This window comes from Argentina silus (genome assembly GCF_951799395.1).
Source record: "Argentina silus genome assembly, chromosome: 1".
In the NCBI taxonomy this organism is placed as follows: Eukaryota; Metazoa; Chordata; class Actinopteri; order Argentiniformes; family Argentinidae; genus Argentina; species Argentina silus.
The window spans coordinates 22,660,226-22,678,645 of NC_139655.1; the positions used below are offsets into that span (position 1 = coordinate 22,660,226).

Consider the following 18,420-nt stretch of genomic DNA (forward strand, 5'->3'; position numbering starts at 1 on the left):
ATGTTTGTTTATAGGCAGACTGGCATGTTTTGTTTAGCGTGCTGTGAGACCTCCAGGTCCTCTCACACCGCACAGAGCTTGCAATTAGAAGAATGCTGATGTCATGCTTTTATCGCCACTGAGGGCAAAGCAACTCTGAAACTGTTCTCGGCTCACAGAACAACGCCTAGGCTATTTGGGAATCGGCTTGTTATCAAAACACCGCCTGTGCTCTGTGCTGCATTTCAGAGCTGACAATTCTCCCTTGTTTTTCAATGCAGTACTTTCAGTATCATGTTCCCCACTGCAGCTTAAATTACTAGGAGGTTAGAACTGCCAACACAAATGCTCAGGTTAAGCGGATTTGATGGGATAGCATCACAAAACACATACACACACACACACACGCACGCACGCACACGCACGCACACACACAGAAGCACACGCACACGCACGCACGCACACACACACACACACACACACACACACACACACACACACACACACACACACACACACACACACACACAGAGAGACAGACAATACATCCTGTAGTTCATGGATGAAAGCTTATCAACCTCTGAGATTTGCAATGGCTTATTTTCCTACAGTATCCTGCATGGTAGGATTTAAAAATGCGAGTTACAGTGAGAGCGACATTGTAGATGTAAGTCCCTGAAGGGAAAATTTTCTGCAGTAAAACACAATCCATATTTCTCCCATTAAAAATGGCAGGGAATATAACCGTTACACTGCCACGTTCACTTATGTAGACGATAAACACCAACATAAATACATCGGATTAGGGTCTGCTGGTCAAAAGGAAGGCACGACACAATGTCAAGCTAATTAAATTTCACAATGTAATTAAGCCGACCTTGGTTTCCCCTGGACAGTTTTACGTGGCTCTTCCCCAATTATGGCTGGAGCAGTGTGTAGCCCTGGGCCCTCTCTCCCAGGGCACAGTGCTTTGATCTATCTCCTCTCACACAGGAGCAGGACCTCATGTTAGTGTATACAACAACTAGGCTACTCCTCAATAGGCTTTTTCACTGTGCTTATATCCAAACTCCAAACTCCAAAATTAGAGTGTGCTGTGTATTGCATGATGAAAGCCTGATGTTGTCTAATTATGAAATGAGGGGGCACTCAAGTGGCATAGCACACTAAGGCGCATACCATATCATCGCAAGGTCCCTGGTTCGATGCCGGCCATTGACATATCCTGCATGTCATCCCTCCTCTCTCTCACCCATCCTTCCTGTCAATCTCTACTATTTCTATCCCAATAAAGCAGAAATGGCCTATTAAAAAAACCCAACATATTAATTATGAAATGAGTGGTTGAGAGTACACATTTGATACACCACTCTCACCATAATAAAAATCATCCAATTGGACATATCACGCAATTGGGTTTATTTTTTCTTTGTCTATTGTCTACAATTTCTCAAACAAACAGTATATCTCTGGTCTCATCATGTTGTATGAACTGCAAAATCATGACACAGACCAAGGAGACAGTCAAGGTCATCAGTGACCACATCCTCTCTTTTAAGACTTTTTAAGTCTTACAAGTTTACAAGCTTTTTAAGCTTACAAGTTTTTATCATGTAGCACTGTTTTCAATTTCCATCACCTCAGGCAATACTTGAATTCTCTCCACCATTCCATTTACAGCAGTTCCTTGTTTCATTGTCTTTGGGTGTTTTGGCAGGTTAGGCAGAAGAAGTCATTGTAAGCCCCTCCCACCAATTTAAATTAAATTTTTACTCATGGTCTTATTCATTTACTGCTTTAACCCTTATACGTAACTATGTGCATGTCCTTGCCTGTATCTCTGTGTGTATTTATGTATTTCAAATAAAGACTCGTTTTGGAGCAAAGCTGAAACCTTGTTCATGTGAGGGGCATCAGCCAGCTTCTTCACAGGCCCCCTTAAGCCCTAATCCAGGTCTGAGTATTCAGCGGGGGTACAGTGTGATGACTTCTGCATGGAGAACAGATTGACTCTCTAATAGTGCCCACGTTTGGAGCAGCTGTTCCCCTCGCCAAAGGTCACCCATAATCCTCCCCATGTCTGTGCCTGTAATTAAATATTCAGCTTTGATATGAACATGCTTTTACATTATCACAGGACATTCTGGGCCTCACTGCAGAGTTGCCATTGCAGTGCCGGGGATGTCTGCTGATGTTGTTTTATCCTGTGTCCTTTAGACTGCAGGCTCAGGGGTCAGAGGCCTTTGTCCTGTAGTAGTATCAGTTTTTCCCACAGAAGATACAGTACTAACCATGAAATGGTTATCAACAAGACCATTTAAAATTGACAATGAAGTGTTTTTTATTAATATCCACACTCAATGTTTCTTGGAAGCATACTAATTGTATGTATGATGTGTAACAAACTGTTCCTGCAGAATCAGACAGAAGAGAGATGCTAAATGTGTAGGAGAAATTAGGCTGTGAGCATTCAGCTCTTTAAGGCCAGAGAGTCAATGGAACACAGCTAACTTGGCACAGAATCCTCTGAACACCCTGGCAACCAGCAAGAATGCATCAAAACTCTGGCAGAAATGCCTTTACAAAGCCTCCAAACTATTCAATATAGTCAATGCTTTGTTCTAATCAACCGACAGCCAATTCTAAGCTCTGACACAACCCAGTGGGATTGGTGAGTAGGCCAATGACTCCTGATCTGAGCCCAGCCTCTACGAAAACTAGCCTCAGGGGATAGAGATGTTTTATTCCTCGTATTTCAAAAACGAACCCAACTTACAGTGCTTTTCATAGCCCTTTGCCGATTCCTCTTCGAAATATCTACCATGAAAGCCCATTTGTGCTGTGAAATCCAACACATCAGTGTCTGAATGCCTTTTAAATGTGCCAGTCTGACCACACAGGGAGGGATGAATGGATGGACGGTGGGAGGTCAAAGGCCCAGGGAGGTGAAGGACACCTTATTGTAGCAGAATGTGCCCCACTTCCTGCCCCAGTCCTTATCCACCCAGAGCAGACCTGCATGGCGTTTCCCCTGCAGCCGTCCTTCCATAGGAAACAGGAAGCCCCAGGGCTGTCAGGGAGCAGCAGCAGCAATGTCCTTGTTGACGTCGATGACACTGTGCCTTCCACTGAATTAGAATCCACACATCAGCTGGTAATGGTTCTCATGATTACAACTTTGGAATATTAATTTTCTGTCATTTTCTCTGTGCTAGTTCCCCTAAGCAGTTCAGTTCATAACCTCGACCAACCCAGCTCCCTCCCTCAGGCGTCCAATATCACATGGGATAGACAGAAGTGCGGTTACCAGGGAGATGTGATCGCGCCGTCTCACACATTAGCTCAACATTCTTCATTCCATAGATTGTGGAAAGTCTCTGTAACCAGTTCCCAGTCTGTCTATCAGCAGTGGGCTGAGACCCAGCTGTGCCAGTGTGCTGTTCTGTTCTCACTCTCCATCCAGAGAGTGGGCCATGACAGAGAGCTTTCAGTGACTTCAATACTAGCCTTCATGTTACATTTCCTATTCAACTTTTCCAAGAACACTTTAGCACACACAAACTTGAGCATACAAAGCTCAGGAACTATACAGATTGTGGATAGATCTTGAAGATGAACTGAGTATAATGTGTTATTAATCACAGGAGCAGAGTGTGTTGAGAGGAGGTCAAACTGGCAGACAGATCAGTTGGATGTGTGAGTTCAGCTATTGGCAGTGTTTCTAGAGCTGATGTTAGCTAAGACCAGGGAGAGGACAATGTGGCTCAAACAAGCTTCAGTGGAGTCTCTCACAACTCTGCCAAAGAGAGGTTTGAGAGGCATATTTGTCTATCGATGTTAAGTTAGTAGAAACAGTTGTCTTGTCTTCTTTGTGAAGTATGTCAGAAAATGAGCTATGATTCTAGCAGGAAGGGCGGGGAACCGTTTTCATTGGCAGAACACAAGTGAACATCCCTTTCTCTGGCCTGCAGCAGGGAGAAGCCTGGACTTTCCAGGCAGAATGGGAAAATAGGAGGATGTAACATTTCCAAAAGTAGCTGAGGTCAGACTATCTCAAACAGAGGAAAAAAAAAAATGTAATGCTAGTTTTGGGTTGATGTTGCATTACTGAAGACAACCAATAGAGAGCATTCTTATATCAATAGCAACTATAATGCCAACAATTATGGAATTATTAAGGAATATTGGTGTTAGTAAAGTGTTCTATAACATTCACTTGAACCCTCGTGAACAAGACTTCCTCCTAAGGATTCATGGCCAATTGAGCCAGAGAGGCTGGGTTTAAGTGTCTCGGCTTGTCAGCTGTTGGTGTTGGCTAGAGAGGCAGAGAGGAGAACATTTGTTGAGTGGGGGCTGGAGAGAGTGGCTCCTCAGCTGGCTTAGCTGTGATTGGGCTATTGTAAAAGACTGAGGAAGCTTCCGGTGTTGAGAAGGGGCTGAGTGCTTGGGAGCAGGACATTATGACATATGTACAGTAGGTCAGTGTTAAATACATGAAATCGTCAACGAGGGCAGAGCATGGTTACTGCGACCTTTGAGCAATTCTAATGCATAGGCTTACTGTACCTCAATGACACATGACTTGAAGTTGTTATATTGTGTTAGAGGGAATGTGAGGGAGGGAAGATCTCAGCATACTGTATGAGATAAATCTATTATTATATAACAAAATGATAAGTATATAATGTCATTAAAATCAAAGTGAGTAATTTATTCTCACAGTAAACAGAGGTGTTTATTCTCACAGCAATCATATTGCATTTGTGTCCTTTACCAAGGATAGCCTACTACAGAACTGATGGTAATTTCTAAATTAAGAGAGCGAGTCTGCAATTATAATATTTGGTTTTTGGGATTGGCACCTTGCTGGTTTCACGTTTAGTTTTGAGAAAGGGTACCCTGCCATACCCAAATGACACACCTGCCCATCTCGGCCAGGCAGCTGCACCATCATTTCAGTATTAATTATCAGAAATACAAGTGAGACCCAACCCCTCGAGCTGAATCAAACCTTTACAGCAGTAAAATAACCCACCCCAGCCTGTGGAGACAGTCAGGTGGCCAAATGCACATGAACAAAGTCATGTAAAATGTAGCCTATTAGGTTTAGACTAGAGGTCTCTCATGTTCATTTTTGTGACCTACTGTACATACAGGCTAGCATGTAGCATTAGAACCCTCTTTCAGACATTGTCTGGGAACTTCCTATGTGATCTCAACATTCTTCTCTTGTGTGTTATCACATTACACACCACTGCAGAAAATACTGCTCATGTTTGAGAAATGGAACAAGTGTACCTTCATCAATCTCATGTCTGCAAGTCTGTCATGATTCATAATTATACAACAGTTTGATCAGAACAATCATTGTGATTGGCCGAGAGGCACTTCAAGCCATACTTTATTCCCTGTGTAATATCCCAAACAAACACTCAAATTACGAAGATTAGTTTATCACTTTACCTTGACAACAGTGGTCGTTTTGAGAACTAAATAAATGAAGAACAGCAATGTCTCTCTTTAGATCTGAGACATCATTATTCATGGGTGGAGAAGACTGGAGTAGGACTGAAGGTTCCTCAGAACTGATGATTAAAACATGATGGCTGCAACTCCAGAAGGAGCTCCATTTAGAGGAGTGAAAACAGAAACGCCAGGAGAGAACAGAGGTATTTCAGGGGCAAACACAAACCTAAAAAAATGCTGCCATCTGTGTGAGGCTAGCTCTATACACATGTAGCTAAAATGCAATGATCTCACTCTCTCTTCTTATGGCTGAGGAGCCTAGTCAAAACAGGGTTGGGAGATCCAAACATTTACTCAGTCACAAACCCAACTGTACACACCAGAGAACCTCTAGTCTAAACCAATCAATAACATAGGTTAAGACGTTAGGGACGTTAACATTCCATTATTTGGGTTCTGCTTACTCTCACTCTCTCACCTGAAAGCACATATCACACAATGAGACACAATGAAGCATAGGTAAACTCAAGGGTTGTTTGACTTTCCTCTAAAGCAAGTGTTGTTCCAAATGTCAGTCCAAGGCAATTGCTTGAGTGTAATGTCAAACACTTAGGCTACAAGACCTCAAATCCATTTTCTGTTGATTGAGTTAAAGACATTTACCAATGCTTTTCATGCTGCTATAGCCAGTTCCACCTGAAACCATCCTCAATCTTCAGCTATCAACCTAAAAGCCAGTTTATCATTGAGAACACTATCAGCAAGAGGGTAAATCATTCTGAAAATGTTATGACAACAAGATACTCTACCGCCAGCATTTGGCATCTACCACTAATGAGTCTTCAAGAAAGGAGTAAGCCTCACACATAGTCCTCCAGTAACATAAACAAACTATAAAACAAAAAGTCACCGTATTGCTATCACTAATCTCTCTCTTATCAGTGATTGGCTGATATGTCTACCACCTCAGCTTCCTGCTCTATAACCACAGAGTTGTAAATCTAAAGGCATCTGGCTGTGAGGCCAAGGAATTAACCACTTTGACAAAAACTCATCAGAAGTTGCATATTTTTCTAGTCCCCAAGTGTGTTCCATTTCACCACATAGCCATAAGCCCTCTGCCAGAGTCACAGCTCAGATTCCTGCGCCTTTACAGCATTCCTTGAAGTTTTCTGTGGACATGTATTGGATTTCATGTTTTATGGGATTCTGTTGGGTTAGAGTGCAGCTATATACCAAAACCACAGGTGTCTCCAGTCCCACTGGCCACTGTGATATCCATATATTTGATAGGAAATACCCAACACTAACAGTTGTATGTTCACTGAGTGTGTCCCCATACACTCATTCCTCTCTGTTGTAGACATAGCCTTCTTTCTGCTGCAAGATAATGTCACTGAAGATGTGCCCCTATGAAACCATTCAGCAGTTACAGTTACAGCTGAAATATGTTGGTGTTTATCCATAGAAAACAGCATCATCATACTACAACTAGTGAGATTTCCTCTGATCAGAAGCCAAAGTGCTACTCCTGGGCTGCAGTGTTCGGGGGGAGGGGGGTCCCCTGGCAGGCATGTTTAGCACTTCAGATGAAAAGCTATATCAAGTGCCCAGCTGATACAATACAACACTCACGCACGCACGCACGCACGCACGCACGCACGCACAGCCCAGGGCAAAACACCATCCTCTCTGGAAGTCCAAGATGGAGTGTTTACCCCTCAGGCCAGGAAAGTATGCATCAGTGAGCAACCCTGTTTCTCCAACCCCCAGGGCAGTCCTAGAGGAAGGCCACCGACCCCAGACCTGCTGAAGTCATAGGAAAGGGAGGGGCTCATTCATTGGCACACAAATGAAAAGAAAGAAAGCTGATTTGGGGTTCTTTTGTTTTGGCGCAGAAACAGGGCAAATCTGAGGCATCCCACAAGCATTGTCAAGCCCAAGGATAAAGCCTTCTTCTGACCCCTTTAAGGCTGCATATCCAAAAGTCTTTAAGAAATCCCTAATCGATATTTCCAATCTGTTGTTTGTCTTGTTCACAGCGGGAGGTGGATGGTGAGGCTTTGTATTTTGTTGCGTTTCATTGCTTGTTTGTTGGGTTGTTTGCTGTCTGAGAGGGAAATCTGATAATCAGTGAGTGGACCCCAGCTGTTGGCCTTCCTGCCACAGCTGCACTGCATACAGTGCTGCTTGAAAGTATGTGAACCCCTTGTGCAATTATAGATTTTTTAGTTTTTACCATGAAATCTTTATTTAATCAGAACCAGGCTTTTTTATCTGACATAACAGGTTTATATTTACCAATTCCATATGTTGGTTTAGAGGAAATCATGCGTGTAGTAGAAAAACTAAATTATAAAGAAATTAGTGCAGGTGCAAAAATAAGTGAACCCCAAGTTGCATTGGTTAAATCAAGTAGGCAAGTAGAATCAGGTGGGTAAATAATTGGGTACCAAATGAACCAATCAAAGGAGAGATCTTTAGGAAAGAGTTTGGGCGGGACTCTGATATATAGAGATAAGAAACCTGGTCAAGTTTTGTGTTACCCATACAGGTGAATGAAAAATCAGGAAGAGGGTAGTGAGAGCACATTAGTCTGGGGAAGGCTATAAAATCATCTCAACAACATTTGCGCTCCATCAGTCCACTGTGAGGCAAATCATTTACTAATGGAGAGCATTTAACATGACAGTAACTCGGCCTAGAAGTGGACGCCCTTCCAAAATATCCCCAAGAGACACAAGAAAAATAATAAATCAAGTAAAAGCCAACACAAACATAACATCTAGAGATTTGCAGACCTCCCTTGCTGCATCTCAGGTAACCTTGCATGCTTCAACAATGAGAAGAACACTGAATCAAAATGGCATTCATGGGAGGGTTGCTAGGAAGAAGCCTCTGCTGTCAAAAAAGAACCAAACTGCCCGTCTTAACTTTGCCAGAGACCACCTGGACAAGCCTGAAGGTTTCTTGAGGTTTTTGGTCCCAATCAAAAGCACTGTTTGGTGAAAACCCAACACTGCCTACCACCAAAAGAATCTTAGACCAATAGTCAAGCATGGTGGTGGGAATGTCAAGATTTGGGGCTGCTTTTCCTCCTCTGGACCTGGACGACTCCACATCATGAAGGGAACCATGAATTCTGAGGTATACCAGGAGATTTTTGAACAGAACGTCAAGACATCAGTCAAAGAACTAAAGATGGGCTGAAAATGGGTCTTCCAACAAGACAACGACCCAAAGCATTCAAGCAAATCTACCAAAGAATGGCTCAGGAGAAAGAAGATTTGTGTTTTGGATTGGCCAAGTCAAAGTTCTGACCCAAATCCAATTGAGATGCTGTGGCAGGACCTGAAGCGGGCAGTTCATGCCAGACACCCCTCAAACCTCACTCAATTGGCTGAGTTCTGTAAGGAGGAGTGGGCAAAAATCCCTCAAAACAGATGTCAGAGACTGATTAGTGGCTATACGAGACGTTTACTCCAAGTTATCACTGCTAATGAAATGCACACATGAAATCTTTTCGAGTTTTTGTTAAATTAACAATGAAAATATATAATATGTTTTTGTGTCCTTTATTTGGAATGTCTTTATTACGAATTGGGGTTTAGAGAAACATTTTATAAGTTCATTTTAATATTTTATACAAAAATAATGACCATCTCTGTAGGGTTCACAAACTTTCAAGCAGCACTGTATATCATCAAGGGCTATTAGCAGACAGCGGATTAGCCCCTGACCAGGCTTAGCTCCAGCAGTGGGGCTTTCAGCCTCTGATCCCCTGGTCTTTGCCTGATTTAGGCAAGGGAGAGTGGGGGGGAGTCCACATCTGTCTGGGGCCCTCTGTCAAGCAGGACTGGTGTTAAAGGGATACTCTTCCCTCTATCGCCAGCCTGGCTCTCACTCCCTAATAGAGCTCGGCTCAGCAACGAGCCAACGAGAGAGTCTGATGCGTTTACATGGCACTTTTAAACAGCAACCTCCGATTCGACCCCTCATGTGTTACCAGGGGAGATAGAGCCTCAGGGGATTATGAGTCAGATTTAAAATGCTGTCAGTTTACCTAACAAGCGCTTTAAACCTTTTGTATGCGTTTATATGACAGCTTTTTGCAATGCAGTTGTGAGCTGGCATGGAAAATGTGATAGGAAGTCAGAGAGGTCCAAGTCATGCAATATGCTGCTTTTCACTGTTACGTTTTATTGGCTTTGGTGACAAAGGGGAAACATTCAAAAAAGCCACAACTTTATTAATAATTCAGCTTGGCACATCTTTCCTGAGTTACAAATGTTGTTGAGGTAAGGAGGCCTTAAATAGCCTACACTCACTTTGTTAAGTAAAACCTGTGTATGTTGAAACCTGTCTCATTCTCTTCAATAATTATTTTTTTGCAGATGACTTGTTCTAGTTATCTAACCATGCGACAAGATGGATAGACTAATGCTTAGTTTTACTCTTCTCTTGCCGAAAGAAAATATCCAAAAGGCTGATCTATACCTCTATTCATGTATGTCTTGGTTAACCTCTCCCAATCAAAGAGAGGCTGGCAGATGGACACACTGATTGATTGCACTACATGTAGCATTCTGATTGGCTATGTTGCATTGGAGGCTAAACATGTGTGTCTTACTCCGGCAAACTGAGATGTAATCTTCTTTAACTGTAAACAACATATATGCCATTTAGCTGAGGTCCTCTGTGGCTCAGTCGGTACAGCATGGTGCTAACATCGCTTAGGTCGTGGGTTTGATTCCCGCTGGGACCATATATACTGAAATGTATGCACTCACTGTAGTGTAAGTCGCTTTGGATAAAAGCGTCAGCTAAATGGCATATATATATTAAACAACATGTCAAAAGAAATGTGTGCCGTAGGCCACTGGTGTGAGGTTTCCATGTCATTTGGATAAAAGCTCACATGATGATTTTTCATTCCTATCCTGAGGTGCTATGAGCTTTTCCAGGAAATAGACCCTCAAGCTGTCATTATTAACGACTGTGTGTACCATCTACTCTGCTCAAGTCCTATACAATAGCTGCAATGTTGTTGACATTTTCTCTCATTCAAGTGAAAATCAAACAGCCTATTGTTCATCCAATTCATGTTACTCACTGACAACTGAAGACATCAAAGCCTTGAGATTTTCTCACTGAAAAGACCTGAAAAAGTTTAGGGAAATTGTTGCTGAATAGCCTTCATTTCAAACCATCCAATTGTGTCCATTTGACAAGATAGCATATTCTCAATTTCACTCTAAGTCAGGTGTAAAGTTACAAATAAGACGCTTTTGAAATGAAACGTGGAAGAAAAATCTGCTTTGAGAAATTCACAGTGCCTGAGATGGATGACAACAATGAAATGAAATGACAACATTTTCCTCGCCCTTCCCCACTGATGTGGTGTGAGAGGCATGCCCGGAGGAAAGCCAATCCAATGAGGCTTTCCCTGGTATTCCTGGCGATGGTTGTCTTTGGTTTAAAAAGCAAACTCAGTGACGCAAACAAAAGCAAACTCAATGACACAAACTACCATCTGTAGGGCTGAGAGACAAGGGAGTGCCTCATAAGGGAGTAACAAGCGCCTGACTCAGTCCCATACTGCTATGATTCAGTTATGTTGAATGAGGAAAGAGATAGTAAAAGACACCAAGATCAAAGCATCAACTGCAACTGTCTCATCTGAAACTGGAGTGGATTTCCTTCTACTACATTTTCAGACAATTTTCCTATCAAAAGAAATCCTGCTGCATATTAGGTCCCTTTATTATTGAGGGAATGAGGTAGAATACTGTTACATCAAAGATTTGGGATATGAAATACATCTAACTCTTCATCATTAAAACATACCTCTGTAGGCCTATTATATGTGTTGTTGGTTAAAGGAGAAATCAAACCACATGCAGTACCAGCTTTCATTTTTGCCCTCAACACTACAACGACGTCACTTCCTGTTATGCAAGGCACATTAGTAAGCTGCTGCCATTATTTTTAGCACTCTGTATCTTGCCATCTTGTCGTTCATTGTTTTTCATATTTCTTTTTAACACTGATCCAAATATAAACAAAAAACATCTTGAAGCTTTCCTCTGTTATGACTGGGGTATAGGCTACTGTATATAGTTAGTAAGGACAGAGGGGGTATTCGGGTGGGGGGGATCATGAACTTCTTTGTCTCTTCAGCAGTAATTAATAATTAATGTGTGGAGTTGAAGTAAGAAGTTTTGTTGTCACTGCAGCATCTCTCGTTCTCTGTACCTTTATGACTCTGACACAACTCCTGGTCAGCTCTCCCCCTCAGGTTACATCATGAAATATTCACCCTGTTCCTTTGCATAATTTACCTTGTCAACATACTGAGGAAACAGAGAGGAATCCAGAGTCTTGAGGTACAGGTTTTTAAGTAAACTCTATAGTGAATGAAGATGGAGAAGAGTTATGTGCACTTTGGCTTTCTGGTGGTTATGTTGAAACTCCAACCAAAACAAAACAGCTAGGCCTACTTTGGCAAAGAAAAAAATGTCTGATGTCTAATGTCTCTACGAATATTTTTTACAAGACAAACATTTTTCGTACTGATTCTTCTCAGAGTTCATTGTGATACTGAACGAGTCCTGGAACACTGCTTTTCCTGGGTTGGAAATCCATAAACTCAGAGATAAATTCCATGGATCTGGATGGTGTATATAGCAACTGACTAATTGGCTAGGAAGGTGTTCTGTTGATTGTAGACGGACGTTTCAGAAAGCTTGATTCAGTTGCATCTTGTCTTTGTTTAAAGAAGTAAGATTATACGTTGCTGGTCATTGTTGCCAGCATAATGGTCCTGGTCATGTGATCCCAGCTAGAATTCCAGAGTGGCTACTGCAGCCCGGCACACATGGCGGCCCTTCCAACAGATGTTTTTCGTTTGTGCTGCAGTCTCTCTGAGCTGGGAGGCACAGAGCCAGCGAGGTGATTCATGACGTAAGCCTTTCCTTGTTACACTAAACGAACAAAAATGTGCTCCGTGTGGAGAATAAACATGGCTCCAGTCCTGTTTTACAGATTTTTCTATTATTGAACTATAAACCTTCAGGGAGAGTGATGGGACTTAGAAATGATAGGACGGACATAGGACACATCCATCTAGGAAAAGAGCAAAATGCAGATTTGTGAAACGCTGTGCCACACACACTAGGTTACATGTGCAACATGGGGAAATAAGGTTGCTGCGGCTTAATGCAGTTAATTCACTACTTCATTCATAGGGAGAACACAATAATAACATTGCTATCACTGGGTAGGGGAAATATAGGCCTAGTCTGTGTTTTTGTGTCTATACAGAAGCTCTCTTTACTGCTAAAGGACATCTTTATTTTTAGCCTTGTTTTCAGGGGATGCATCCTGACATCTTTCTTTGTTCTCAGCCAGCCTTGGTGAAATGATAGAATGGACTAAATTGCGAAATATAAGATATAATAAATATAAGGGCCAAATCTTATCAGTGACTGTTTCAACATCTTTGCTGAGTTCACTGACAGCAGTATTGAAAGGATGGTTATCATGTATTACACACAGTTGTATTCCTTTCACTTTTGAGAGTGTTATACCCGTAGAGATGTTCTATATCTATGGTTAAACCAGTGAGTGTTATACCCATAGAGATGTTGTGAGTGCTGTCTCTGGAGCGTAGCCTATTCCATCTCTAGTTTTGTGGGGTATTAAAGGAACATTTCATCGATTGTCACCACGACTCAACATAAAGTTATTAGTGGTCTTTGTTGTCTAAATAGCCAGGAAATATAAAATAATTTGAGCAAATCAGTGAGAAAATAGCCTTTTATCGGACCAATAAATAATATGTCCAAATGATGAACTCTTTCAACGTCAACAGTGCTTTGTGCCTCTCAGCCAGCCACGGAGGCGTGTCTAAGCTCTGATGCATTTTAATAAACACAAGTAATAGATGTATGTGCTAGCGTGGTGCTTATGGATGGAAACAAACCAGGCAGTAGCTAATTCCAAAACAATAACCTCACTCCTCCCTAAAGCTTGTAGTTTTCCAAAATCATGTGATTACCCCCAAATACATCACTCAGGGTAAAATCCTCAAACTAGCAATACCTAGCTTTTGATCTACAGAACGCATTAGGAAGCTGTTTGTCCACAAATTCGTTGGACAATGATTTTGAGGTAAAAAATCAATGAAGTGTCACTGAAAGATCATGTTTTGGCTGTAATGTGGAGTGGCAAAGGTGCATGCTGCCTCGCTTTGTCCCATTTTCTCATGGCAAAGCCCATGCACACGAGGGTGGCGTGAGGATACATGGCTTACCATGGTCTCCACCTGTCTGTCCCGATTACACTCACTTCGCTGATCAGAGGTGACATCACGTGCGCGTGTGTGTGTGTGTGTGTGTGTGTGTGTGTGTGTGTGCGTGCCTGGGAGCTCTTTCAACACGGATTGTGAGGAGAGGCTATAGCTTCATATACATTTGCAAAACAATAGAGAGGTTATGCTGATGCTAAGGCTGATGTAGCCATTCTGAATCTGCATCATTCTCGGTCCCAATATCTCAGTCGGTGGCTGGAGGGTTTGCACTCTCTCTCTCTCTCTCCCTACCCCCACTCTGCGTGTAGACAGCCAGCACTCTGCTTCAGCCTGGCTGCTCTGCTCTGGAGCTGTGAGTTATATAACAGAGACCGGGCGAGCAATAGGCCTATATGCACGCCCTCCCCTCCCCTCCTCTATCCTCTCCAATGTTATCCATCCCCTCTGCCTGGCAACACTAGTCAAAGGCAGTACAGGCAGGATTCACAAAAATCATATAACACAGAAATAAGATATGAGCAAACCACAAAAGACAATCATCACAACAAAGGCATGAGCACATTTTTGCTGAGCCTTTGAGATTCATTATTGTATCTATGTTGTGTCAGAGGACAGTGCAAAGTGTGTCATATGCTTATGTTTATTGGCAATTGACTATGATTCAACTCAACAGGTGTTGTATTGATAATTGAAAATAAACTAAGAGAGATCTATCAACCACTTGGATGAATTTGACCACCAGGGAGAGTCAGATGTGTACTTTGACATGACCTGTGGTCTCTTCACACACTTAACATACAGTTCAGAGGCAGACAGTATTCTAACTCTAACTGTGAGGGACTGGGGCAGATAGAGCTTCCTTATAGGCGTGTTAAGGGCAGTACTGTAATAAGATTTAGGCCTATGAGTCATATAACCACAGATGCCATGTTTCCACAAATTGTAACATAAGTGTTACAAAGTTGCCCATGGTGCCAGAGCTAATTGATAACATACAGCTTATAACATGATGATAATACATCATTATAAAGTATAACATTGCCTTGGTGGAATGCCCTTACCAAATGTATTCAGTTCCTCTTGTTTGCACATCAGAACAGTGCTTTCTGTACGAGAGCTCCTCTAGGTTTATTCTGTGGGCTACAATTCGAGCCCCCCCAACAGATGCCCATAAGCGATATATTGCTATTGTCCATAAGCAAGCTACTGCTTATAGCCGAGGGTGTGGGAATGGGATGCTGCCATATGAAATGTATAATTGGGGTACGCTATGTCAAAACTAACGGCCATCTCTATATAGTGTCATGATTCATCAATGCGCAATGGTCGCTCTGTCTCAATGATCCGTTGCACGCACTTCCATCTGCAGCCTTTCTGAACCAATGTTAACATGATGTGGCCTTACCTCTTCCAGAACGTTGACTGTGTTCCGACAGCTCTGCAGGCGGGTCGTGAAACTGGAGGTTGTAGGGGAATTGTAATCCTCTGTTGTTTCCGAGAGAAACTCGGACACAGATATTTGATCCGGCATCCTTCCGCAGGGAATCGCCCAGAAGAGGATGGCAAGAAATGTTCAGAAAGCCTAAATCATGAAAAAACAACTAACGAGGAAAATAACTTGATGTCTGACGGAGTGACTATGGAAAACTAACTGTTTACTAACTAGATATTGATAAGACGCGTCTCTTCTCCAATTACTTGGTTGGCTCTCCTATGACTTCACTATCCCCAAGGGAAAAGGGAAAAGGGAATGCACAGAATTTCGGCCCCCTCCCTCTGTGCGTATCCCTTGCTAAAATTACCCAAAACACAATACGTTAAGTAAATGTCCTTTTCCTTCAACAACAGCTGTGAAGCATAAAACTGTAAAATAGAATAGCGGATGCCTTCATTATGTTCAATAAGCCACTTTGCCGTCAATACTGTCTAAAATGACCAATCTTTGTCTGTAATGTATCATAGTCCGTAGTCTGCATATGATCTATCGAATTGCAGGGTTTCGTCTTTTCTTCTCTTCTCTCAGTTTCTCTTTTAAATGCTCAACGCTATCTTGACATTCACAACCACTCTCCCTCCCGCTCGCGCTCTCTCTCACCCACCCACCTCGGATGACGGGGACAACTAAAGAGGAACTCTGCGCATGCCTATGATCTCGGACATAATACTCGGAGACATTCCGCAGTAGAAACCCCTCTAATTCACATGCTACAGTATCTAATGCAATCTACTAATGAGAGTAGAGTAGTCGTCAAATTAATTCTATATCGAAAGGGAAGTGTTGGAAACATTTGCATAATGTTTTCATGTCAACCAATTTCTCATTACTTGGTTACCATTTCATTTGATGGTAGTTACTATGCTATATAGTAAAAGTCTGCACAAATTGCAAATGCTGATGCTCAGGCGGTTTATTAATTTAAAAATAAATGTGTTAAAATATTAATCCAATAGGCGGGCCTAATAATGTTGCACATTTAAAGTGTGTGCATACAAGACTAGGGCATTAAGCCTATGCATATTTGTATTGGGCCATCCATGGTGGTTTTCTTTCATTGCCCTTGATAGCAATTCTTAGCGCTACAAGTGCGCGTCCTGCAGGTGATAAATTGAAGTAGCCTAGGCCTATGCAGCTGCACGTCGAACTCTTGAAGATTATGCTTGAAATACTATATTTGGTGCTCCAATGTGAAGGAAAGTTATACAACTATCATGATATGCCCTATAATTGTATGGCCTAATGGAATAGGCTATCTCATTGGATAGCCTATGGCTAAATGTCAATTCTGCCGGTGCGCGCGAGAAAAGATTTCATACTTCATCAAGTATTGACATAGGTATTATGTTTGTAGGTACGATTATTGTTGTTATTACTATTATTATAATACTGACATAGGTAAAGGTAGGCTAATGCAAAACATAATGTGAGGTAGCTGTAGCAGTACTGCTGTAGGCCTACACTATGGAGTTATCAGATGCATGGAGAAGCTTGCTTACCGATTCCATAAAGAATCTTTAGAGGAGAAACTTGACAGACGGGTGGACGAGGACCTCATGACTCGACCGTCACCTTAGAACCTAAGTCAAATAAATAAGAATCACATGAGCAACTGATACGCTCTAGAGAGTGGCCTATGTCTGGTATTGAGCATGAATATAGGGTCTATGCACAACGCGTTTAACAAAGTTTGTATAATATAGGCCTACACATCTGCATCTTATATGATCTACCTCAGCTTGTTTGATATTAGTTACAAATTCCCTTTGACTTTGTTTTCCAATAGGTTGCAGCATCAATAATTACAATAATCTGGGTGGACAACAAAGGAATACAGTGTACAGTAGGCTACATTTCGTCTAACCATTGCTACTGAATTAGTTTACCTTTTTTCAAGAACCTGTAAAGAGAAAGGATAAATGCCACGCCTGACTTACCAAAATCGATACACATCCAATTTGGGATATGAACAGTGAGTGAATGTCCAGTTCTTGACTAATGCAGAAGAGAGTACTTGCTGTGCGCATCATATTACAGTAGGTTCATTCTGAATTCTAACATACTTCAAAAGAGTTAATAGAAGTAGAGCAGACTGAGCAGTGATCTCTTCCTTGATGAATCCTGATCCGTCACTGCGCGGGGAGGGGAAGGAAGGGAGAACCCACCATGTGAGCAGAAAAATAGCTACTCACTTACAATGGGCAGGATCTCAGAGCTAATGGTACAGCAGGAACTGAGGAAATCCAGAGGTACTTAAACAGGAAATGTAAGAGCTGGGCAAGTATGAAGACATAGAACGTTTCCTTGTCCCCTGGAGCTGATATGTTACTTACTGCTAACTGACCATTATTTTTTCATGGTTGATTAATAGATATACATGTTTGCAATATATAGCTCTAAATTCATGAGGTTTTAGACTGTACTGTTCAGAACTATAAACTTGTCTCTCCCAGTTGGCATCAGTAGTATACAGACAGTACACTGTTTCTATTTTTCGCTTTCAAAGAAACACCAAGTGGTTGTTATGTGTCCAGTAATTTTCCTGTTTTTCACTATGGTGACATTCTGACAAAAGGAAACTCTGATTCAACAGTAAGACATCTTTCTATTTAAAGTCACTGATGAGAGGATAAAACATGATAGCATCTCATTATCTGAAAAGTCTCCATTAGAATAAAATAACAGACACTGCCTCACTGTACGGAACGGTAGGCTAATATATAGTGTGTCATCATCAGATAGAGTGTAGGCCTAATACATAAATAATACATAATGGTATATTGAGTGACACCACTAATAATGGTGATACCCACTGATAGATCAGAGGTGACACGAAAGCCTATTTTTAAAGTGGTCCAATGTCAAATCTCTGGTGACACCTCATGGGTGATTGTGGTGACTGACACCTGATCCACGATGCATGACCTGGGGGCCCCCTGGTGGTTATTGAAGGAACTGAATTTATTTGGAACAAGGCTGTGTGGTGCGCTGATATTTAAAAAAATATCGGTCAATTTATGCCCGTATATTTATTCTAAATATGCATACGTAAGTATCTATGTTAAAAAGCCTGTTATTTGTTTGTCTCTCAGATCATAATGCTGTAAAAAACATAATTAAAAAAAGTACAAAAAAAAAAAAAAAGGTGGAACACATTTTGTCAAATGTC

The 18,420-nt window shown here is 41.8% G+C and overlaps 1 protein-coding gene across 2 annotated transcripts in view; it reads right to left on the bottom strand.

The window, feature by feature from the left end:
* asap1b (ArfGAP with SH3 domain, ankyrin repeat and PH domain 1b) overlaps positions 1-17,303 on the bottom strand; it is a 43,981-nt gene extending 26,678 nt beyond the window's left edge. For both annotated transcript variants that reach the window (XM_083666336.1, XM_083666335.1), the window contains exons 1-3: positions 17,189-17,303; positions 16,751-16,831; positions 15,162-15,288 (exon numbers count right to left, since the gene is read on the bottom strand). In XM_083666336.1, the coding sequence (XP_083522462.1) occupies positions 15,162-15,288; positions 16,751-16,809 (186 nt within the window). In that variant the 5' untranslated portion in view covers positions 16,810-16,831; positions 17,189-17,303. The remainder of the gene's footprint in view (positions 1-15,161; positions 15,289-16,750; positions 16,832-17,188) is intronic.
* Positions 17,304-18,420: the final 1,117 nt, after the last annotated feature.